The sequence below is a fragment of the Sphaeramia orbicularis genome, chromosome 22 (genome assembly GCF_902148855.1).
Source record: "Sphaeramia orbicularis chromosome 22, fSphaOr1.1, whole genome shotgun sequence".
Classification (NCBI taxonomy): Eukaryota; Metazoa; Chordata; class Actinopteri; order Kurtiformes; family Apogonidae; genus Sphaeramia; species Sphaeramia orbicularis.
In genome coordinates, this window is record NC_043978.1 from 24,017,314 (window position 1) to 24,041,197 (window position 23,884).

At 35.4% G+C, this 23,884-nt stretch overlaps 3 protein-coding genes across 4 annotated transcripts in view; 1 reads left to right on the forward strand and 2 right to left on the reverse strand.

Moving 5' to 3' along the window:
* The window catches only part of LOC115413186 (origin recognition complex subunit 3), a 28,995-nt gene extending 16,069 nt beyond the window's left edge, over positions 1-12,926 (forward strand). The window contains exons 11-20 of the mRNA XM_030125936.1: positions 87-150; positions 244-360; positions 1,687-1,766; positions 1,883-2,016; positions 6,796-6,890; positions 6,974-7,071; positions 7,150-7,291; positions 11,399-11,515; positions 11,729-11,808; positions 12,810-12,926. Of these exons, the coding sequence (XP_029981796.1) occupies positions 87-150; positions 244-360; positions 1,687-1,766; positions 1,883-2,016; positions 6,796-6,890; positions 6,974-7,071; positions 7,150-7,291; positions 11,399-11,515; positions 11,729-11,808; positions 12,810-12,915 (1,033 nt within the window). The 3' untranslated portion in view covers positions 12,916-12,926. The remainder of the gene's footprint in view (positions 1-86; positions 151-243; positions 361-1,686; positions 1,767-1,882; positions 2,017-6,795; positions 6,891-6,973; positions 7,072-7,149; positions 7,292-11,398; positions 11,516-11,728; positions 11,809-12,809) is intronic.
* A 1,426-nt stretch (positions 12,927-14,352) lies between these two features.
* Positions 14,353-18,195, reverse strand: LOC115414288 (akirin-2-like). 2 transcript variants are annotated; one of them, XM_030127575.1, is made up of 6 exons: positions 18,023-18,195; positions 17,505-17,690; positions 17,167-17,310; positions 16,889-17,038; positions 15,138-15,209; positions 14,353-14,971 (listed from the first exon to the last, which is right to left on the reverse strand). In XM_030127575.1, exons 2-6 carry the CDS (start codon positions 17,680-17,682, stop codon positions 14,961-14,963), a joined length of 555 nt encoding a protein of 184 aa, XP_029983435.1. In that variant the 5' UTR covers positions 17,683-17,690; positions 18,023-18,195; the 3' UTR covers positions 14,353-14,960. The 2 variants fall into 2 exon arrangements, with proteins under 2 accessions (XP_029983435.1, XP_029983434.1); XM_030127574.1 differs by having other exon boundaries at positions 17,505-17,684; positions 18,016-18,194.
* Positions 18,196-19,937: 1,742 nt separating this feature from the next.
* Positions 19,938-22,717, reverse strand: LOC115414395 (cannabinoid receptor type 1B-like). Its single transcript, XM_030127725.1, is given in 6 exon segments — positions 19,938-21,108; positions 21,110-21,369; positions 21,372-21,455; positions 21,458-21,601; positions 21,604-21,812; positions 22,499-22,717. Coding segments are annotated over 5 exon segments (1,410 nt in total). The 5' UTR covers positions 21,746-21,812; positions 22,499-22,717; the 3' UTR covers positions 19,938-20,328.
* Positions 22,718-23,884: the final 1,167 nt, after the last annotated feature.

Sequence of the window (23,884 nt, forward strand, 5' to 3'; positions counted from 1 at the left end):
ATGTAAATAATTGTTTGCTTTTACCTGCATTTTTATCTGTTTCCAATGTAAAACACAGCCTTTAAATGTGCCCTGACATTTCCCAGGTACACAGAGAAGCAGGATGCCCAGGAAAAGGTCAATCTGATGACTGATGACACGCACTTAAAGGTAGAGTTTTTGTTTTATGTCCGTTGCTTACTCACGAGCGTACTTATCAGGACATAATTAGAATGAATCCTTTCTTTGTTTTGTCTGTTTTAGGAGGTGTGTCGGAAGCTGATAAAGGACCTTCGTAAATATCACAAGAACTATTACCCTGTCCTGAGGTGTCTGCACACTCTGACCTCGTCATTACCTCGGTACCCCCTCGGAAAACAGGCAAGAACTCCTCATATTTTATCATAATCGGACAAAAGAACACCTGGTTTGTTTTCACTGGAAACTGTCTTGATGTGACAAAAACAGGATTTCCGCTGGTCATTAAAAAGCAGTAAAAGTCATTAAATAGATTTTGTGAAAATTAAGGCCTTAAATGGCATTAAAAAGCATTCATTTCAATTTCCAGAGGAATTAAATAATTAAATACACTTGATGGAAAAAAAAAAAAAAAACATTGTTATTCACGATTTATTTTGATTATATAAATATTTAATAATTTTGATATGAAGTATAGTGTGATGATTGACAGGCGGAACCCTTTAATTGTTTATTGTTTATGGCCGATACACAAAGTCACAACACTGGATGCTTGGAATGCAATGTGCTGTGAGCGTGCTCATGCTTTGGCAAAAGAGCGGAGGGAATATTAGCAAATGTCAGAAAAACAGGAAAATGCAAGTTTCAGCAGAAGTGATTGGAGGAGGAACTATTCAGAACCTGGTTAAAGCCACTGTGTGTGTTTGTGTATGTATGTGTGTGTGTGTGTGTGTGTGTTTGTGTGTGCATGTGTAATATATATATATATATATATATATATATATATATATATATATATATATATATATATATATATATATAAATGAAAATAAATTGAAAAATTGATCCAAAAAACATAATTTTTTTTTTTGGATCAATGTTTTATTTATTTTTATTGTGCATCTCCAAAAGTACAATACAAAAAAAAGATATTCACATTTTATGATACAAGATTTTGTGACACACAAAGTATAACCACCCTTCAGAACCAATGCCGACCCCCATACCGATCCAACCTGGATCTCAAAATGCAAAAACCACTAATAAAAACAAATACATGTATATAGAAGAAAACAAATATATACACATATGTATGTATGTATGTATGTATATATATATATATATATATATATATATATATATATATATATATATATATATATATATACATATATATATATATACACACACACACATATGTGTGTGTATATATATATATATATATATATATATATATATATATATATATACATATATGTGTGTGTGTATATATATATATATATATATATATATATATATATATATATATATATATATACACACATATGTGTGTATATATATATATATATATACACATATGTGTATATATATATATATATATATATATATAAAACTGTATCTGCACTTGAACATGGGCATATAAATTTGTTTAAAGTGGCATTAAAAAGGGCATTAAATCAGATTTGCTGATACCTGCAGAAACCCTGAAAAGGTGCCCTTGTGTTCTAGATCAGGGAGCTGCACTTAATATGTCTGGAGAAGACTGTATGGGAGACAGAGGAGTACCAGTCCGCCATGAAGCTCCTCAGGTAAAACCGGGATAATGAGCCTGTAACCTGTGAACACATGGGGCAGATATGGACATAATAATGGAATTATTAAAGTGGTGGATTCCCCGTCAGACCTAGCTCTGTGTTCCTTCCAGGATGTTGGCTAAAGATGAGCTGATCGCCTCCATCCAGAGGTGTTGTGGAACTCTGAAGCCCGTCAAATCGAAGAAGATGATGAACGCTCTCATCCAGATGGAGGAGATATTGACAAAAATAAAACAGTTGGACGGTAAGTAGGGAGATATTAGCCAGGTACATGCAGAGATGTTACAGTTTTTAATTTTATTTCAGTTTAAGTCATAGTTTTTCAGCAACGGATTCACATTATTCAGAGAGAGCAGAGCACCTGATGGGTGGGTCATACAAGTATTAGACCACCCCTTGTTTTCTTCAATTTCTTGTTCATTTTAATGCCTGGTACAACTAAAGGTACATTTGTTTGGACAAATATAATGATAACAACAAAAATAGCTCATTATAGTTTAATTTCAGAGCTGATATCTATCCATTTTCCATGGTTTTCTTGATAATAACCAAAATCACTTCAGTTTTTACATCAATATCTATGGCGTACTGACAAAAACAGTACTTTTAAGCATTCCATGTTTTCTTTTTTGTCTGTTTTAGTCACATGATACACCCAGGAGTTAGTACTTGATTGCATAACCATTGTTTTTGATTACTTTTGATGGTCAAATAATTTTTTTCGCGACTGTATGTTGTATTGAGTCCAAACTCTCAGCAGCAGGGAGAAGTCATATACTAGAACACACTTAGGACTACTGAAACCAGCAACAAATCAACACAGACTGGATCACTCACTGAAGAACGTATACATTTTGGTGCTCACACACATCTGTACAGTGGTTTCATCAAGTTTTCTTCTTCAAACTAAAACTCATAGCTGGATATTTTGACAGCCACTCAAAATAACACCTATAATCTTCATGTCCTGCATTAGCTGATAGTTTACATTATAGCTCTGCTAGCTTACCTCTGTTTATAGACAGAAAACAGCCACAGGAAAACCACAAATCACCTCTGTTTTCTGTAAAATTTGTGTTGTCAGTAGATGCATTAAAGATGTGTTTGGAATCGTACAAACAAGGTCAGAACTGTCACAGTTTAGTCTGAACCGTGGATCAACAAATGGCAATTTGGCAAAGATAAGAACATCACATAATAACTGTATACCTTTATAAAACTCAGAATCAAACTCACCCATGTAGAAGAAACACTGTCATTTCAGCATCAAACTCTATTCTTTTCATTTAGAGCTGTGTCCTTTCTTTCTTTCTTTCTTTAGGATCCCCATTAGCTGTACCATAGCTACAGCTATCCTTCCTGGGGTCCTTACAATAATCTTTACAGCTAGTCAATGCATATAACATACATTATAATCATACAAAATAATTTTTCACATACTGCATAACATGAAAGAAAATAAATAACAGACAAAATACAGACATGACAACTCCTTTAGGTCAGCAGCGGCATAGTATATATAGTCCATACATTCAATTAACCCAAGTATCAATCATTTATGGTCAATAGATGCTTCTCGGCTGATTTCTTGAATTTCATTTTCCAGTTTTCTTGTGTGATGTGTTTCGGTAGTTTGTTCCATTCTTGCATAGCTCTGTATATTTCCATTCGTTTCATGGAGAAAACAACAGTGCTTCTAGTTTTTATCACTTTATTTGACTCTAAAAGTTGTTTGTTAGCATTTCCCATCCCATCTGGTCACTTTCTGATGTTTTGGTTAAAGTCCCTTTGGCGTTTTTTTAATATTTGAAAGCAGAAATACAACATATGGCCTTTTTAAATTACTTAACATTATGTCTCTTCATCTGTTGAAGTTAATCTATTCTGCACTTATTAAATATAAAAACCAAGGCCCACGATGTTTCTGCTTTAATTTTTTTTTTAAATATCTCTTTCCTGCTAAACAATTGGCTTCTAATACAGATTCTCTCAAAATGGCAATTAATCAACTGAATATAAAGCTTTTATTAGTTACTACTTTTTTAAATAAGAAAAAGTTGGCGCAGTATAGAAAATGCTAATTAAAAACTAAAGCAATGCTATTAAAATCTGCCTTGACAGGTTTCATTTATATTTTGTTAACTTCGTTTAATTTCTGAACATTACATCTATTTAAAATTGAAACAGGGGCAACTTAGGACAAATAATGAAATAACAAAGGGACATGAATTGGCAATTTATAATTAGGATTTGGTCTGAAAGCAGCATCCATAAATGTCAGATGAGTATTTTTTTTTTAACAAATGTATGAGAAACTTTTTGAAATGTTTAGTGATGATGATGATTCATTCATTCATTCATAACCTTTATTTAACCTCAGAGATATATTGAGGACGCAACCTCATTTACAATATAGCCGCAACAAAACAAAACATTTGAAACATACAATGGACATATCAGAAATACCAAAAAGTAAAAGTGACAAAGACAAATTAAAAACAGAAGTCTACTTAAAAACAGGAGCAGCTGGAGGTAAAATAAGATGGAATTATGGATTTAAAACACAAAATATTTGAAACATACAATGCTGTATCACAGGTACCAAAAAGTAGAAGTGATAAAGATGAACTAAAAACAAAGACATCTACTTAAAAACAGGAGCAGCCTGAGGTAAAATAAGAAGTGACTAAGGATTTTAATTGTCCTAATGATAAAAGTGTGGTTTTACTTCATTTCTCTCAACATTGAAAAATCTCCTTAAAGTTTAATAATGGGAGATTTTCTTCCTAAGTGTGAGTAAGGGTTAGTTGTGGTAGAAAATTATTATTTACAGTCAGAGCATGAAAAATATTTTAGAAATTTAGAAGTAGAACAATCAAAATCATAGTCATGGATTAAAAAAAAAAACATACAAAATCAGTGTTGAGAGAAATTAAATAAAAACCCTTTGTGCACAGTAGGTTTTTTCCCACTGCTAGTTTTACTTTTGTTCCTAATTTTAGTTCGCTTAGTTTTATATTTTACTTTTGTGTCTGTTTTATGTTTACCCTAGTGCAGGGGTGTCGAACTCATTTTAGTTCAGGGCCCACATTCAGCCCAATATGATCTCAGATGTGCCCGACTAGAAAAATAAAAACAGTTAAAAAAGTCCAATTACATTATGAAAATGTTTACGTCTACACAATTTCAGATTAACATGAACAGCCTGAAATGTCTCAAGAAAAATAAGTGCAATTTTAACAATATTATGCCTCAGTTTATCATTTACACATACATTACAACTTGCATTATAATTAGAAATACACAAAACATTTAGTAACAGGCAGAATATTGGTAAAATTGCACTCATTTCTCAAGACATGTCATGTTGTTCAAATTTGTTCAGGTTTTTCACATTTTTTTGTAAAAGGATAGTTGGTAAATACAAAGATTTTCATGTAATTTAATATTTTTTTTACACTAAATCTAAGAGAATATTTACAATTTTCATTATTTATAGGTTATTATGACAGTATTTTACTGCTCCGACCCACTTAAGATCATATTGGTCTGAATGTGGAACCTGAATTATAAGAATTTTAGCATCCTTGATTGTTAATATCTTCAATGTAATTTTTGCATTTCACTAATTCAACCCAATGGGTGGGCCGGTTTTGGCACCTGTACCCTACAGGCAGTATCTACTTTAATTGTACAGCTGTTTTTATGTCTTTTTAATCTATTCTTCTATTTTAGTCTATCATTTTGCTTTTTTATTCTTCTGTACGACACTGTTTTTTAATTGTACAGCTACTTTTTATGTCTTTTCAATCTATTCTTGTGTTTTAGTCTTTTATTTTGGTTTTTATTCTTCTGTACAGCTACTTTTATGTCTTTTTAATCTATTCTTGTATTTTAGTCTTTTATTTTGGTTTTTATTTATTCTTCTGTACAGCTACTTTTTATGTCTTTTTAATCTATTCTTGTGTTTTAGTCTTTTATTTTGGTTTTTATTCTTCTGTACAGCTACTTTTATGTCTTTTTAATCTATTCTTGTATTTTAGTCTTTTATTTTGGTTTTTATTTATTCTTCTGTACAGCTACTTTTTATGTCTTTTTAATCTATTCTTGTGTTTTAGTCTTTTATTTTGGTTTTTATTCTTCTGTACAGCTACTTTTATGTCTTTTTAATCTATTCTTGTGTTTTATTCTTGTATTTTGGTTATTTATTCTTCTGTACAGCTTCTTTTCTGTCTTTTTAATCTATTCTTGTATTTTATTCTTGTATTTTGGTTTTTATTTATTCTTCTGTACAGCTTCTTTTCTGTCTTTTTAATCTATTCTTGTATTTTAGTCTTTTATTTTGGTTTTTATTTATTCTTCTGTACAGCTACTTTTTATGTCTTTTTAATCTATTCTTGTGTTTTAGTCTTTTATTTTGGTTTTTATTTATTCTTCTGTACAGCTACTTTTTATGTCTTTTTAATCTATTCTTGTGTTTTAGTCTTTTATTTTGGTTTTTATTCTTCTGTACAGCTACTTTTATGTCTTTTTAATCTATTCTTGTGTTTTATTCTTGTATTTTGGTTTTTATTTATTCTTCTGTACAGCTACTTTTATGTCTTTTTAATCTATTCTTGTGTTTTATTCTTGTATTTTGGTTTTTATTTATTCTTCTGTACAGCTTCTTTTCTGTCTTTTTAATCTATTCTTGTATTTTATTCTTGTATTTTGGTGTTTATTTATTCTTCTGTACAGCTTCTTTTCTGTCTTTTTAATCTATTCTTGTATTTTAGTCTTGTATTTTGGTTTTTATTTATTCTTCTGTGTAGCACTTTGGTCCACTGTGGTTATTTTAAAGTGCTTTACAAAAGAAGTACAGAGAGAGTTTATTTGTTAACCTTCCCCTGAAAGTCACTTTGGAAAAAAGCATCTGCCAAACGTATAAATGTAAATATAATGTAAATCTACTATAGAAAGTCTTCTCCTTTTGGTACTTATTTTATATGAAGATATAATGTATGTCCTTGTCATGGCCTCGTAGCCTCTGCAGAAAACGCCCCCCCTGTTGACAACAGCATCACCTCCCCAGTGAAGAGTCTGAGTCAGAAGAAAACCGATCTGTTCCAGCTGCAGAAGGTAGCGACTTTACTCATTCTTCACCTCACTGATGTGGTCGTATTCTGCCGTAAGTACATAAACCATCCGCTGCCGTGTCATAGACGCTGCTGGAGATGAACGAGACCCGCAGAACAAAGAAACTGAGCCCGTTTGAGACGGTCCGAAACGAGGCGCTTGAGCTTATCGACGGCTTAGTGAAGTGAGTTGAACTCGTGGCTCAGCCGGAAGAACAAATAAACAAACGCTGTCATTCACGTGGCTTCTCTCTTCCTCTCAGGAGTCATTTATCTCCGCCAGAAGCCCAGACGCTGTACGAGGTCTGCTACTACACCTCCTCTGCCACCGTGAGACGCCACCTCAACGCTACGCCTCGCACCTCCATTCAGGCTGCACTCAGTAACCCATACCACTACCTACAGGTACTAGAGGAAAGGAACAAATAGGAGCAAAACTATACACTAACTCAGGGTTGTACAGTGTGACATTTTCGACTAAAAATCACTCTGTGCGAAGAGAAATATGCATCCACTAGCACAAGTGCGAAGGAGTTGCGTTGGTATCATGCCGCTCTTTCTCAAACCTTTGAACAAGTGCAAGTGCAAGTTTATTTGTATAGCACATTTCAGCAACAAGGCAATTCAAGGTGCTTCACACAGGACATTGAAATAAAAGAAACAAAAAGAAACACATTTAAAACATTATAAAAGAAACATATAAAGGTGATTAAAAACAGCGAGTAAGAACACAACACATAAAATCAAACTAAAATAAAATAGAATAAAATAAAATAAAAATAAAAACACACATATTAAAGTAAAAGTTGCAGTGCAGAGTTTCAAAGAGAATATAAAATTTAAAAAGTCAAAAGCCTTTTAGTCAAAGGCAGCAGTGAACAGGTGAGTCTTTAACCTGGACTTAAAAGAACTCAGACTCTCAGCAGACCTTATACTTTCTGGTAGTTTGTTCCAGATATACGGAGCATAGAAACTGAACGCTGATTCTCCATGTTTAGTTCTGACTTTGGGAACCCAGAGCAGACCTGTACCAGATGACCTGAGTGGTCTGGATGGTTCATACTGGACTAGAAAGTCTCTAATGTATTTTGGGCCTAAACCATTCTGTGCTTTATATGTTAGCAAGAGAATTTTGAAGTCTATTCTCTGAGAGACAGGGAGCCAGTGTAGAGACCTCAGAACTGGGCGGATGTGGTCCACTCTCTTGGTCTTAGTGAGGACTCGAACAGTATAAGCCCCAAAGTTTTCAAGCAAAGTGAAACATATTAAGTCAAACAGAACTTTATACATTTTTGTTGAGTAAAATTTATTTTGAATTATGGGACTGATTAGAATTGTCTCTTGTCAATAAGCCGTATCTTTTTTTTTTTTTTTTTTTTGACACCTTTGCTTGTGTATCCTCTTTTATTTGGACATTTTACCAGGGAGTATCTCACTACTTTTTTTTTTTTTTTCCCACTTGTCTTGTCCAGCGTCTTAACAGCAGAATGGTAGTCTGGTTCCTTTTGGTGCTGAACAAATTTGCTTTGCCAAGGGTAACTTCATAAAGTATATGAAGCGCCTTTTGATATTCTACTGTGTTTATTATGAGTTTTGTTGAACCACATTTCGATGCCGGACCTGACATGGGGGGTGGGGGTGGGGGGGGTAGGTAGAAGAAGGGGAGAGAACAAGAGAGAAGAAGGTGGCGAAGACCCTCACAAGAAAGTATCAACAATACAAACAGTAACAACCATGGAGACAATTATAATGGTAACAATAACTACAACCAGAACTGAGTAAACTGGGCAGAAGAGAGAGAAAACAAAACAAAACAAACAAAACTACAAAAAAAAACAAAAAAACAACAACAATGAAATACATAAGACCTATGAAATGATGAATATAAGAAAAGAAAGCATGAATAAAATATCGTATACCACGTTCGCACAAATAATACCTATAACAAATATTATAATATATAATATTACAACAATATTATAACAAATATTATATATTATAATATTTGTTTTGCAAATTTGCTTTGCCAAGGGTAATAAGCCATATCTAATTCAGACCAGCACAGACTGTTCACCGATGCGTATTGAAAATATAGTACTGTTGAATTTTCATATTTAAAAATGTTTAAATTCATCCTGTTGTGTTCAGGTGGAGGAAAAATAAAGGTTAAAGAATCAGTTTAATTGTTAGAATTTCTGATCAGTATCAAATTAATTTAGCCAATAAACACATTAACTAACTGTCCAACTGTGTGTGCTACTAAATTTTTCTTTGTGCTACTAAAATTTTTAACTTGCTAGCACCAGCACTACCATCTAAAAAAGTAAGCGTACAGCCCTGTAACTGTCATCTTTACAAGTTCCAAATGTCAGAACAGAACTGGGAATGACAGCTTTTACATTTTGGGCTCCCACTGCCTGGAACAACCTACAGAAGGACATTAAACTAAAGGAACTGGTCTGTTTTAATACATTCAAAGTCATTTTAAATAAATGGGGAAAGGACAGAAGTGGATGTAAATATTTTTCTAATTGGTTCAGTTGGGTTTAGAGATGCTTTTTTTTAAGAATATATTTATTAAATTTTCATTTTTCAAAACAAAATAGCTCAGCACCACAGCCAAAACAAAAATAGAGATTTACAGTCAACATAGATACAGACTGCCATCACATACATATCTATACAATATGATAGAAGTCCATTTAAGAGCAGATGAAACCTCGAGATGCTTTTAAGGAACATTGTTGTTATACTTTTAGTACCTTTTAAAATAATAGTGATGTTTTATATGTATGTTCTTATCAGGTTTAAGTTTGTTTTTAGTACTGACTTTCACTGTGTTTATGTATATTTTTAGTGTGGATGTATGGCTGTGATTTCCATTTTGTGTAATTTCTGCAGCTGTCTTGACCAGGACACTCTTGAAAAAGAGATTTTTAATCTCAGTGAGGTTTTTCCTGGTTAAATAAAGGTTATAATAATAACAATAATAACACACAGATGCTTCTACCTGTCTCTGGTAAAAGTAATGGTACTGATTCAACTTCTTTCGTTTAGTTTATTTTTATTTCAGACACAAATATAATACAAAACACTGGATAAAAAACAAAACAAGACAAAAAAAAAAAAAAAGAAAAGAAAATGGACTAACTGTTGTGCCTGAAAGGGAGTAGGAAGAAGCCCCTGCTTATCTAGTCCTACTCCCTGTTTCTAATCCTCAGACTGTTCGTACCTAATCACATGTTACACAACATAAGATTGTGATTATCCATAAACATATATACACACCCATACACATACAGCCACATACCCGTATACTTACACACCAAATTATGTCTACATCTATACACTGACCCACATCCACACACCCATTTAATATACACACCAGGGTTTCTGCAGGTCATTAAAAAGCATTAAAAGTCATTAAATAGATTTTGTGAAAATTAAGGCCATAAATGGCATTAAAAAGCATTAAATTCAATGTCCAGAGGCATTAAAAAATTAAATACACTTGATGGAAAAAAGCATTGTTATTCATGATTTATTTTGATTATATAAACATTTAATAATTTTGATCAGAAGTATAGTGTGATGATTAACAGGCGGAACCCTTTAATTGTCTATTTTTTATGGCCGATACATGAAGTCACAACACCGGATGCTTGGAATGCAATGTACTGTAAGTGTGCTCATGCTGTGGCGAAAGAGCGGAGGGAATACTAGAAAATGCCGGAAAAATGGGAAAATGCCAGTTTCCGCTGAAGTGATTGGAGGAGGAACTATTCAGAACCTGGTTAAAGCCTGTGAATGGTAAATTGTCATAAAACTATATAGAAAACTGTATCTGCAGTTGGACATGGGCATTACATTTGTTTAAAGTGGCATTAAAAAAGGGCATAAAAAAGCATTAAATTAGATTTGCTCATACCTGCAGAAACCCTGCACACACAAAATACAACAACCTGACAATCCAAGTACAATCACACCCTTCCTTGAGCAATATATTGTGACATTTCTTTGTACATTCTTTTTAATTTTTGAATGTTTGGACACCACCTGAGGTCTGCCCCCAACCCATTCCAAAGCTGAACCCCACACACCGATACACACAAACTTTTACTGGTTGTCAAGTAAAGTGACAAGTCAAAGTATAAAAGTAAAAAAATTGAAGGAACAGTTGTGAAGTATTTGTATTCCTATACTATACTACTACTACTACTGCTTTAACACACAATTCTATGCTCATCTGTTTTGGGAAGTTTGTCCCTTGGGGCTTGCAGTTGAGTTGCCGTAAAGTATATTGGTGCTGGGTTGTTTAAAAAAAAGAAAAACAGTAAAACAGGACTCACGTTGAAGTTATACCCAGTGTCAATTGTGTTTTATTTATCCCAACCACTTATATCCAGTGGACCTTCAGCACTCGGTTACACTATTATATATTAAGATAATGTGTATTTGTTATATTTGATGTGTAAAACCACTCTGTTCACTCTTTTTTTTTTTTTTTTTTAGAATGAAAGTCTGAAGACAGAGGACGGCTCTGTTTCCAACGCCGCTCCTGATATCTGCATCGCGTACAAACTCCATCTGGAGTGTGGCAGGCTCATCAACCTCTATGACTGGCTGGAAGTGAGTTCATGTTTGACTAATTAATCATCCAGTGTCACATGTCGGTGTGTGTTCACGCTGGTCACTTTTACACCTTTGCCTTCCAGACCTCCACTGTTTTTCTGTCTGTAGTTGAGGCTCCATTGATTTTAAGGATGTCGCCTTATTGATCTGCAGATAAAACACTGACTCGTTTCTGTTTTTGTGTTTGTTTTGTTTTGTTTTTTTTTTTAGGCTTATGCCACGGTGGCGTCTGCAGCCGAGGGGAACGATCCGGATTCAGACACTTTCGGCAAAGTGGATGAAGTCAAACAGTATCTTTTCATAACTTAATAACTTTTCATCCATGTTTTTGCCTTAATTTAATGTATGATGCATGTTTTGTTCACATCTGCAGCTAATTTCCAACGAACTACAATCAAAAAATGTAATCAAATTCTTGCCAGTAGCAACTTTTGTACACACTGATGTCTGAGCTAGATGAAAAATTTAAGTCCTTCCAAATTTAATCAAAGTAATTTAATCACATAAGGATGTGGGGTTGATTTCCCATCAGAGTTGTTTAGTTTTGTATTTTTTTCAGTTTTTCAGCTTGGTTTTTAGTTTAAAAAATATAGACAAAAGTATTGGGACACATTCAATTCAGGCGTTCTGCTGTTAACAGGGCTGGGATACAAATATAATATAGGAAAATGTCATCATACAATTTATATTACAGTAAATATCAGGGCAATTATAACTTTTTTTTTACTTAATTTTAGGGCAAATTTTGCTTACATCTTTTTTTTTTTTTTTACTTAATGTTGACATTTTTTTCTCAGTTGTTTTAAATTAAGAAAAATCTGTCTTTAAACTTAAAAATAATATTGATTGATTTGATTTTTATTGTGATAATTGTTGACATGCTGAGCTGATATGAAGGATAACATCATATTTCTAATCAACAAGAATGGGAAGTCTTACAAGCTGTAGCTGTGATCTGTCCCAGTATTTAGTAGGGTTTTTTTTTTTTGAGGAATTTTCCAATTTCAGTTTTTATTTAGTGTTTTTTAGTTTTAGTTTGGGGAACTGAAAAAGTCAAGATGATTGATTATTAATTAAAGGTCCAATATTGTACAAAGACATGATATTCTTTTAGCAAACCATTAACATTCGGAGAAAACAAAACCACTGTTATGTTTGTTTTTTAGTTCATATTTTTTGTTGAGTTTAGTTTTTGAGAATTCCCATTTTAATTTTAGTGTTTGTTTTATGTTTTTATTATATTTTGTAGTTCAGTCCATCATGATTTACTTTTCCTCAGCTTGTTTTCTAGCGCTCGTTTCATCCAGGCTGTGTCAGAGCTGGAGTTTCTGGGCTTCATCAAGTCCACAAAGCAGAAAACCGATCACGTGGCCCGACTCACATGGGGAGGCTGTTGAACGAGAAAAACGGACCCATACCTGGTTACTGCCTCTTTAGTTTTCTTCTAATCTTCTCTTTATCTCACTTTGTCCTGGGTATTTATATGTAGCACTGTACTTGTATCTACTAATAAACCGTGTGAATATTGTGTTTTGAATTGATTCGCAGCTGCAGAATAAACACACCGTGGGTCGAGATGGTGAAATAAACCAAAATACTAAATACTGGTCATGCTTTTAGTCAACTACAACCTCAATACAGATGTTCAGTACACAGTGAATTAAAAATGAGCGTTTTTTTTTTTTTTTTTAAATTATTATTAATTTTCTTTTCCCCCTAAGCTTCTTTCTATACTATTATTTAAAACCCTTTTCTGATTTCTTTCGCTTCTGTATACCCATATCCTTTAACCCTTTTACTTATTAGACTGGCAATTTTGTTCTCATTCTCTCTTCTTTTTCCACCTGGATATGCAAAACCCACACAAAGAAAAAAAAAAAAAAATCATAAATAACCACACATTTATATGTATATGCGTACACAAACACACTTGTAAATAGCCCTTTGTTTGCACCCGTCTTTGTTTAGCTGAACGTCTGTCTTATGAATTCTCTTTTGTTTGTCTTTGTTACCCCTATCACAATATTTTGTTGAGCACTAAATAAATTAAAAAAAAAAAAAAGAGAGCTTTAATCTGGGAACATCGGGGGTGTCAAACTCATTTTAGTTCAGGGATCACAAACAACCCAATGTGATCTCAAGTGGGTCGGAACAGTAAAATAATACCATAATGTCCTATTAATGATGTCAACTCCAAACTTTTCTTTGTTTTAGAGTGGAAAAAAGTAAAATTACATATTGAAAATGTTTACATCTACTTAAAAAGTACATGCAATTTTAACAATATGCCTCAGCTTATTTCCACGTGTGCATTACAATTTACAGATCACACTGGATCTATAAAGACACAAAACATTTAATAACGGTGGAATATTGTTAAAACTGCTGTTTTTTTTTCTTGAGATTTCATGTGCCACATTCAAGTAATTCACATTTTATGAGAAAAGACAGTTTGTAAATGGACCAAATGATTTTTTTTGCACTAAGGAAAAGTTTGGAGTTGCCATTATTTATAAGGTATGCTATTATTTTACTGGACTGACTCACTCCCAGTCAAATTAGTCTGTATGTGGCCCTGATGTAAAATAATTTCCACACCCTTGATTGTTAATATCTTCAGTGTAATTTTTGCAAATTCATCTCACTGGTCAGATTGGACCCTTTGGCGGGCCAGTTTTAGCCTAGGGGCTGCATGTTTGATGCCCAACCAAAATAGATTTAGTGCTTTTTTTTTTTTTTAAGCAAAAGTGTGTCAGGTTTGAGTAAACATTCCTATTTTATCTTCAAACTGGTTGATTTTAAACATGCAAGTTCTACAAGCATCAAAACCAAGACCAGTTCTTTAAAGGTTTTATTGTTTTGTCCAATAAGTACATTGGTTTCAAATAATACCAGCAAAACAAAAGTCAAAATAAATAAAAACTTGTCGGGAAGAAAAAGAAAAGCTCCAATCAGACCACTTAATGCTCTGGTTTAAAAAAAAAAAAAAAAAAAGCAATAAATGAGGACAGACTGCAAACGTATCCTCACTGTGTTTCTTCTTTACAGATTGACCAGCAAACCTTATGTAAAAGTCTACAGTGCTTTATCATATTTACATGTAACAAACAAAACGTGACAAAGCCTGGAATGCTGGGAAATCGTTAAAAAAGTGAGATAGCTGTAGATACACATACGGCAGGAGGAACAGAGGCCACTGGTAGAGAAAGGGTCCATTAATTTACATCAGGAAGCACTTAGCTGCTTACAACAGAGTGGTAACGATTGACAACAGCTTCATATAAACCTTTGCCCAAAGACAGAAATATGGCACGGTAAGAAAAGTTCCATTTAAACTAGCTAAACTGAATGAGCTTCTTTTTTTTTTTCTTCTTCTTTCTGGAGATATCGTTTGATAGCTTGCAGCAAGAGAAGGCCGTCTTGCAAAGACTCCGTGCCACACTCAGGAAACATCTGGAGAAGATGAGAGATGAAATAAAAAGACACAAACCAGACTTGTTACTTTAAACTTCAAAAGGTGGAGCTTAAACCGAAATCTAGGCCTTTTTCACATCAGCTATGCCAATAAAACAGGAATGTGGAGATAAGATAAAAATGAAAACAGTAAAACAACACTCACAGCTCGCAGGTTGCTCCCCGAATCGTCGCATTAACTGATCGTGTGTGAACTTCACAAAGGTGTCGTATTGTTCTGAAATGTACAGGAGACGAACGTTCACTCACTATTGTTCAGCTGTTTTTAATGCAAAGGGTGTGTGTTCGGCATCTAGCTTCTTATTTTACTCCTAATCGACACAGTACGGATCATTATTCGTCTTAAAGAATTAATTCACACCTGTAAACCAACAATAGAACATTAGGGCTTAATAATGAATACAGGGCTGGGTGATGTGGTCAGAAGATCATATGACAATCTATTGAGGTAGAATTACCATCTGCCATCTGAATCGCCATTTTTCCCACCTGTTGTAAAATGAAGGTGTGTTACATCCAAACAACAACTAATTGCCCTGTTTGTTCTTAGTTTCTGGAAGGCTCAAGCTGTGGTACACTCACATTTACCTCATTATTTGACTAAAAAATACAATTTTGCATTTAGAAAGGGACATTATTGCCGTATTTAAACAATAGCAACAAAGAACCATTATCCTGGTATTTTGTCAATTTAAAACAAACATTAGTAAAAAAGTTCTGACAGTGATTACCCTGAAAAGAACATCATGTGACAAATTATGATCATCTACAAAATGAGATTGTGGAGATAATCACTGTCAGTGTTTATTATTTTGCTGATTAACATAAAAGCTGTTTGGGCTATAACTAGCAGAAAAGTTATTTGTTGGATTATCTGTTCTTTTAGTTTGTTATTGTAAACTTTTTTTTATTCATTTTGTCTTCTTGACTTGAACAAAATATATCAATTTACATCTAAATAATACAATATAAAGTGGCTGTTATGATTTTCTTGACTAATCTGGTTATGTCTGCCTTCACACATTATCTTTTAATAAATATTTATTTGTTGCTTTTGTAATTTATTTATGTTTTACATTTACATTTATGCATTTGGCAGACGCTTTTTTCCAAAGCAAATTACAGGGGAAAACCAATCAAATCAATCAAATTTTATTTATATAGCGCCAGATCACAACAGAAGTTATCTCTTGACAGTTTTATATATAGTTGGTCAAAATCAGACTCTAAGCCAATTTACAGAAACCTAACAGAATCCTCCAGGATTCTGTTTTAAATAGTTTTCTAGCAATTAGTAGCCCTTTACTTGTTATAACCTACTGCAGCACTGGGCATTAGATATAATTTTATATCATGATGATTTTCCTCTGTCATCAGTAGTTGATTATCAAAATAAAATTTTATATCATAACTACCGTTTTGTCTCTTTAGAGTTTATGTAATTCACATTCTAAACTACAGCGCAAATAAAAAATGTTTCAAAAATTTGTGTCACAATATCCTTCATTCATTTTGATGTTGAAAAATAGATTTTATTATATATATATATGTATTTTGAATAGTGTCTTTGCAAAAGCTATTAATAAAAACTAAATGACAAAATCAGAGACTATGAGTTTTTCTCTAGTTTCACCTTTTTATGTCATCTTCTCATCTTACTGTAAATAGATTACAAAACCACAAATAAATTTCACTCGGGGCCAAAAATCAGCCTTTAAAGCGAATGTGATCATTATCAACTTCCATGAAACTTTCAATTATATTTTAATAACCACCCTAAGCTGTGTAGGGACTAAAATGAAAATTAGCTGAACAGATACTGTAACTCTAGTATGTTTGCAGTGATATGCAGTAATGAAAGTAAGAGTCACCCTCCTTCTCTTAAAGTGTACAAACCTGCCAATTTTGATGTCATGGTTTCTTCATATTCCTCTCGCACTTTCTCTTCCCTTTCTTTGAGCAGACGTTCACAGATCATTCCAACTTGTCTGAGGGTGAATAATGGCTGTTCTTTTCTAGTCGGAGAAACGCCTCCAGAAGATGTTCCTGTATAAATCACACATGAACCTATCAGAATCTCTGAGTTGATGGTACTTTTTTGCATCGTATAGTACATGTCAGAGATAATCAGATAGGCACACACTCTTCTTGTTTGTTTTGTTTACTCAACTCACCTGGCATGCTGGAAACATTCATAGTAGATGACTGGGATGGGGACTCTGGAGAATAGCAGCACTCTGACTGTTGGTAACCTCCATCTAGATGCTTCCTCTTTTGAATGCGTTTGTACTCCTGCTTAATGCTGTTGAGGATTTGTTCTGGTGGGGGAGAAAAGAAGAACAAACAATGAGAGACAAGGCACCAACAAGCAGACAGTTTCAGTAAACAGTAGCCAAACTCTCATCGCATAGTATTATTACATTACTGGTTTGCAATGGTTATATTCAACATGTTGCTAATATGACTTAAGTCAGGGGCTGGTGATCAAACAGACTAACATTAGTGACATTACCTGCGCTAAGTCTCGACGAGGTTTCTCCAAATGGCGAGGGCTCCATGTTAAGGTACTTCCTGGGGGATGAGGATGAGGACGACGGGGGAACTGGGATGCATCTTCGTCTTTTAGGGGAAGCAGGACTCATCAGTGGGTCGAAATCCATGGTCCTCTTCAGGGTGGCTCCACACGCCATGACTTCAGTTTGTTAAAGGGAGGGGGTTGTTAAATACACAAACATGAAAATAATGAGCTGATAACATCAAATACTGAAAACAACTGCTAGCAAGTAAAACTCATCAGCACATAATGTCGCTTTCACTGTCATTTGTTGCGCTAAAATCAGTTTTCTTAGCCAGGGAACCATGCCAACCACACTGCGCAGGAGAGGCTTTAAATATTTGCTAGCGAGCTAACGTTAGCTGCGCTGGCTAGCCAATAATCAAAAAGAAACAAGCTAACGTTAGCTTTGGCTATCTTTAGTGGGTCAGTGCGCGGTGGTGTACATTTCAGTAAAGCCGTTTCTTACCTTTTGGGGGGGAGGTTTGGTCTGTACTACTTCGCCGGGCAACTTGTTTTGTTCTCAAAGTTGCTTCCAAAAAGTTGAAGTGACGATCAGTCAGCTGCGGGCCAACTGTCCGCTGTTAGATAGGGGAGCTAGCTAACGCAACTTAGCTGCTTGTTTTTGATATGAAGCTGTCGGCTTCTCCGGCTCATGACGTCACGTGTGAAATACGATAAAATGCATGCTGGGAAATGTAGTTGAAACCAGCGTAAACGTTAAATAAGCTATCAAATCGAAAGATAAAAATGTTTAATTAATATTCACGTCATGTACTTAGTGATGTGTGTATTTTAGCCTGCGGCATTACACAAACTGCTGCTGTTTTATCACGGTTAAATAATAAAAATTGTCACCATGACCACTAGAGGACAGTGTTATATATATTTAAAAACCCTGAAGATACTATGGAGGAATGGACTAAAATACAAGACAATATATGGAAAAGTACATCTTCACTTAGTTGGAGAGAATTTGCATGGAAAAGTGTGATTCACTTTTTTAGAACACCTGCACTAAAAGGTTCAAATGTAGATACATCATGCTGGAGACAGTGTGAGATAAAAAAAAATTAAAAAAAATAAAAAAAAAGCTCATCACCATCATATTTTTTGGAGCTTTCCCAAATTATCTCCCTTTTGGGAAAAAAAATCAGAAATAGTATTGACAAGTCATGAAAATAAAAACACCTTTAAATTTGAAAATATGTTCTTTGGTAAACGACCAGGTTGTGTAAAAGGATTTTGTAAAACATATCTGTGGAATATCATGTTGACTGCCAGCAAAAAAGTGATCACTAGGAAATGGTTGACAGACAAAACATCCTCATTGGACGAATGGAAGGACCTTGTTAAAGAAATCACTCAAATGGAAGAACTCACCTTTACACTAAGACTCGACCATGACACATTCAAGGAATGCTGGAGACCATGGACAGACTTTATAAATACTTAAAAAGAACATACTTGACGCCCATTGTTCAATTGTTACTCAATCGTTCTCTTTGTTTTTTTGTTTGTTTTTGTCTTGTTTTATAAAAAACAAACTATCAATGTATAAAATATGTACATTTTGCGTTGTAAACCAAATAAAAACTTGAATTAAAAAAAAAAACAAAAAAAAAACAACTAAAGATGACAGGAGCGTTATGGGTTCCAACCTGGGGTCCTGTTATGGAAATCCACCACTGGGTCCCATTCTGATTAATGCATACTCTACTACTTCTACTATGATTCTGAAACTCCTCTAAATAACACATATGTTTACACAAAAGAAAAACATTTCCAGTAAACCACCAGGGATGTGCTGTTTTTTCTGAGATTTCACATTTTTATTGAAAAAAAAAAAAAAAAAAAATGAAGTGGAATGAAGCAGGATATGTTGACAAAAAATATGATAAAAAATAGACAAATTTCATTTATTTATTGAAGTCACATCCTCGTTTATACACAGCTCTGAGTACAATGGCACAATGGATGCTTCGTAGGAATTCAGCAGTATCGCACAAAATGTTCTAGAAGCACATACGTTAGCTTATAAGCAGTATGTAACATTTCCAAGTCACTACACAGAAAAGGAAAATTTTGCCATCCAAAGCCATTCAAACCACAAAACTAAAACACAATAAATAAATAAATCAATAAATTAAAACTCTATATACCCTGACATTAAACACAGGCCCAGCTTCACAATATCATCATGGTCTTACAAAACCATTAGTAGCTGATCTCAAATCACTAATGAGTTGCTAATTTTACTTACAGGCAGTGTGCTGTTGTTTGGAACAGACATTTTGCATGAAGGTAGACACAGTTTCACCTTTCACTGCTGCCACAATATTGCTATGATGTGATATGAGGAAACCAAGGGGGAAAAGAATGACACTTTTTCCCTCCTAAAGCTGAAATCTGCAAATTGTTGCACATTAAAACAACAGTAAACACAGACAGAGCATATATTGTTGCAGTTACAAATTATTTTTACTGTTACACTTGCACAAATCCAACTATATTATTATACATGGGACGGAAATAAATGAGACTGTCAATCATATTGTTGCGAAAATACTTAACTCAGGTCATCTGCATCCATTTGAATGTGTATCTATGTGTATAACATTACAGATTTCAGCTTTAAAGCAACAGAAACTTATTCAGCTCTGTAGGGTCTAAGTTATGATTTGGCACATTTCACAGTCACATGGCAGTGCACTAGTAGGGTTTAGGACTATTCTACATCATGTTTACTTCACAGTTGTAACAGAGCTTCACACCCTGTCTTTTAGACCGGCTCTGCAGTCGAAGTCTCAGTCACTCCAGAAACCGTAACCTGGGCTACTTTCATTCTAGTCTTTCTGGAGCCGGCTCCGTCTTTCCCGGCCCCGCTCGCTGTGCCTCTCACGCTCCTGATGTTCCAGTCACTCTCGCCGCTGTTGTCCAGAGGCTGCGTCATTCCCCGGCACATATGGCAAAGGTTGAGGAAGGCCCTGCGCAGGTCTTTGCTCCTCATGGCATAGATGACAGGGTTCACTGTGGAGTTCAGCAGGGTGAGCATACTGCAAAAGGCAAATATGGTCTTGATGAAGTCGTTCACCTTTCCAAAGAGGTCGTAAACCATGATGGTTAGGAGTGGGCCCCAGCAGATGATGAGAGCCACCAGGATCAGAACCAGGGTTTTGGCCAGACGGAGGTCCATCCTCGCCTGCTCGGGCCTCACAGTCTGAACCTTTGTGCCTTCAGCGGTGTAGACAATGACACTCCGCTGGGAGCTGCGGCTCAGCATGCGGACAGCGTGGTTGTGAGACTTCCAGAGAATAAACATGTAGGCGTAGATAATGAAAAGGACCAAAATACTTGTCATACCGATCCAGAACATCAAGTACTTCTGGTCGATTAGTGGGAAAATGTCTGAGCAGACGGAGTTTAGACGCTTGCAGTTCCAGCCTAAGAGCGGGAGCAGTGAGATGACGATTGAGATGGTCCACATCAAACTGAAGGCGATGACTGCTTTGGTCTTTGTGACGATGCGTTTGTACGCCATAGGCCTGTGGATGGAGATGTTAGCGATCGATGGCAGTGAGGAACAGACTGCCGACAGAAGCTGTGAAAGAGCCGATAACACCCGCCAGCTTAAAGAGGAAAATATTAGGACTGTCCTTCCTGTGGAGAACGTGAAAGTCCAGGAAGCTGTAAACAAAAATGATGCTTCCTATCAGATCGGCCACAGCCAAACTGCCTATGAAGTGGTAAGAAGGCAGGGACCGTAGAGTCTGGGAGTGTAGAATCACGCACAGCACCATGAGGTTCTCCAGGACTGTGAAAGTCCTAAGGTGAGTGCGAGGATGGCGATTGCAAGCTGCTGACCCGGAGTCAGGATCATGAAACACTCCATGTTGTCCACAAGGTTCTCCCACAGTGTGCAACCCCTTCGCTTTCCACAGAGGTCCCATTGGCCAGCAGAATGTCTGAAATGTTTGTGGGGAAAATAGGAGAAAGGCCACCGTAAATGATCTCCTTATTTCCCGGGAATGAGTTACTGATTGAGGCAGAGTGAGTTTCTCAAAGTGGAATCCATTTTTAGTCAGACTCGAGTCAATGATTGGGTCGTCGTAGCTGGCGTCGTTCGAACCCAGATACTGCACACCTGTTGTTAACGTAGTCATCGCTGTGGCTGCTATCCGGTGCAGGGCCACTTTCATGGTTTTAGTGGCTGCGGGGATGCTCAGCGGAGAGGTGTGGTAGCGTTAAAGTGGCACAAAAGGACATCTATGAGGTAAGAAAAAAAAAGCACAAAACCTGTCCTTGTAAATGCATTTTAAAAACAAATACAGTTAAATCTGCTCAAATTGACATGTCAAAGTGAAATAACATCAGTGCTTATTGATGCCTACTACAGTGAAATTGAGTTATTGAGGGAATCTGTGCATCAGCCAGCTGACTCCATAACAGATGCATCCCAGACAATAGTGGGAAACTGAACAGTTGATGATAAACCTATGATGCCTCAGGGGAAATGGTTGCATTAAGTATGTAGGACAGCCAGGCTTTCTTATTAATTAAAGAAGGTCATTAGGCATTAAGCTGCTTTTCACCAATAATCATTGGATTAATTAGGCATCAAGGGAGAAACATGATAAAGAGAGCATGTATCTGTCCACTCAACCATTGTGTGATATTCTGCCTGTAATCATTATCATCATTAGCAGTGGACATGTCATTTGAACTGTTTATTATATTAGTACATAGTATGTCTTGTAATTGTCTCTGCAGATTAAACATTACAAAGCTAGTGCAAGTTTGCAACATTAAACATATCTTTTGGATTCAAATATAAGCGCTGCAGACAGAAAGCGTGCTATCCAACGCCAATAATACTCGTAAAAAAAAAAAAAAGAAAAGAAAAATATGATAAATAAAAGATATTAAGGGGGGAAAAAAAGATAAATACATACCTTGGTTTCTGATCATTTTTTCCTGTTTCCCCGGTCCATTACGCACAAAAAATGCCAACTAAAGTCGGATTCAGTTCCTCATTCACACTTAAAAGCAACTCCAGGAAAAATGCAACCCAGTTTGACATTGGAGTTTTTGTTGTTGTTTTGATGCCAAAGCCGGGGAATGATCCTGTGCCGACTCTCCAGACAGTGTGAGTGTCAGTACAGTAAGGCGCAGCAGCCGGTTGGGTGTGTGTTGTGTGTATGGAAGCGGGCGGTTATAAGGCTCCGCTTTTGTGGCGCCTGGTCACGTGTCTGAGGTGTTTAGAGCGCGGAAGTGCATCCCTGAGCATCCATCCACACCTATTTATGAGGAACAAAACATCTGCTGCAGACATGCACCGAAACACTGCCTCATAATCTCACATTATAATCCGACCTGTCAACAAGGAAATAAAACAATCAAATGCGCAAACAACCACGCGTTTAATGCGAATATTGCAGAAATTACGCGCAGACAGTAATATGCATGCTTCTAAAGTCCATTCTGAGAAAAAAAAAAAAAAAAAAAAAGAAGAATGCATTATTTATTTATTTCCTGCAAATGTGGGGGTCATATGCACTGACTAAAAGAGCCCTTTTCCTGTCCCTTCGCAGCTGCGCAATTATTTCCACTATGCACTCCCAGCAGAGCTATCTCCCAAATTACATGTATCTTGTTGTGGAAAATACATGGCATTTGGCGATGCAACATCATGGGAAAACAATGAAGGCACTGCACATGATGCCAATGCCTCCAGTTTTGCAGAACAGAAGAGGCAGAGGAGTCATCCACCTATTACTGAACACTTGTTAGGCTGTGCTTGAAGCACATTTGAGCAGCCATTGATCACTTTGTGGCAGAACAGTATATCCAATATGTGCTTTTTTATGAAGATAGTTTACACAGGCAGACAGTGTGGAAACATCTTATTAATGTGTTTGTCAAAGTCATTAGCTGCAGATCAGATAATGTTTTTATGTGGTTTTGGCTTGAAAGCAGCGCATCTATCATGTTTCAAAGCAGGGGGCACAAAACCGCCGTTCACATCCATCATAAAAATCACTGTCAACATTTAGTGTTATTTCACAAAAGTAAAATGAAAGTGAAATATCTCAAAGATGAAGTTGTCTGCTGTGAGAAAAGATGTGTAACAGTAGCTTGTAGAAGTGGAGTTTTTGTTTGTTTTCTTTTTATGGAGGTTGCTAATTTTTTTTAATGTCTTTTGCAAGAGATGGACAGATTTACTTTTATGAGATTTCTCGTTAAAAGAGTATAATCTTTCTGAATTATTGTAAACATCCTTTGCAGAGAGAGTTTGTCTTCAACTGTGAGTTCATCCGCTGACATAAAGCTGTTTGTCA

What these genes read in the sequence shown, in the direction of transcription:
- LOC115414288 (XM_030127575.1), bottom strand. Translation starts at nt 17,682, where the DNA reads ATGGCGTGTGGAGCCACCCTGAAGAGGACCATGGATTTCGACCCACTG. An exon ending in CTCGTCGAGACTTAGCGCAG is followed by an intron (nt 17,311 to 17,504) that starts GTAATGTCACTA and finishes CTCCCCCACCAG; the next exon opens with AACAAATCCTCAACAGCATT. An exon ending in CATGACATCAAAATTGGCAG is followed by an intron (nt 15,210 to 16,888) that starts GTTTGTACACTT and finishes TGTACATTTCAG; the next exon opens with AACAATACGACACCTTTGTG.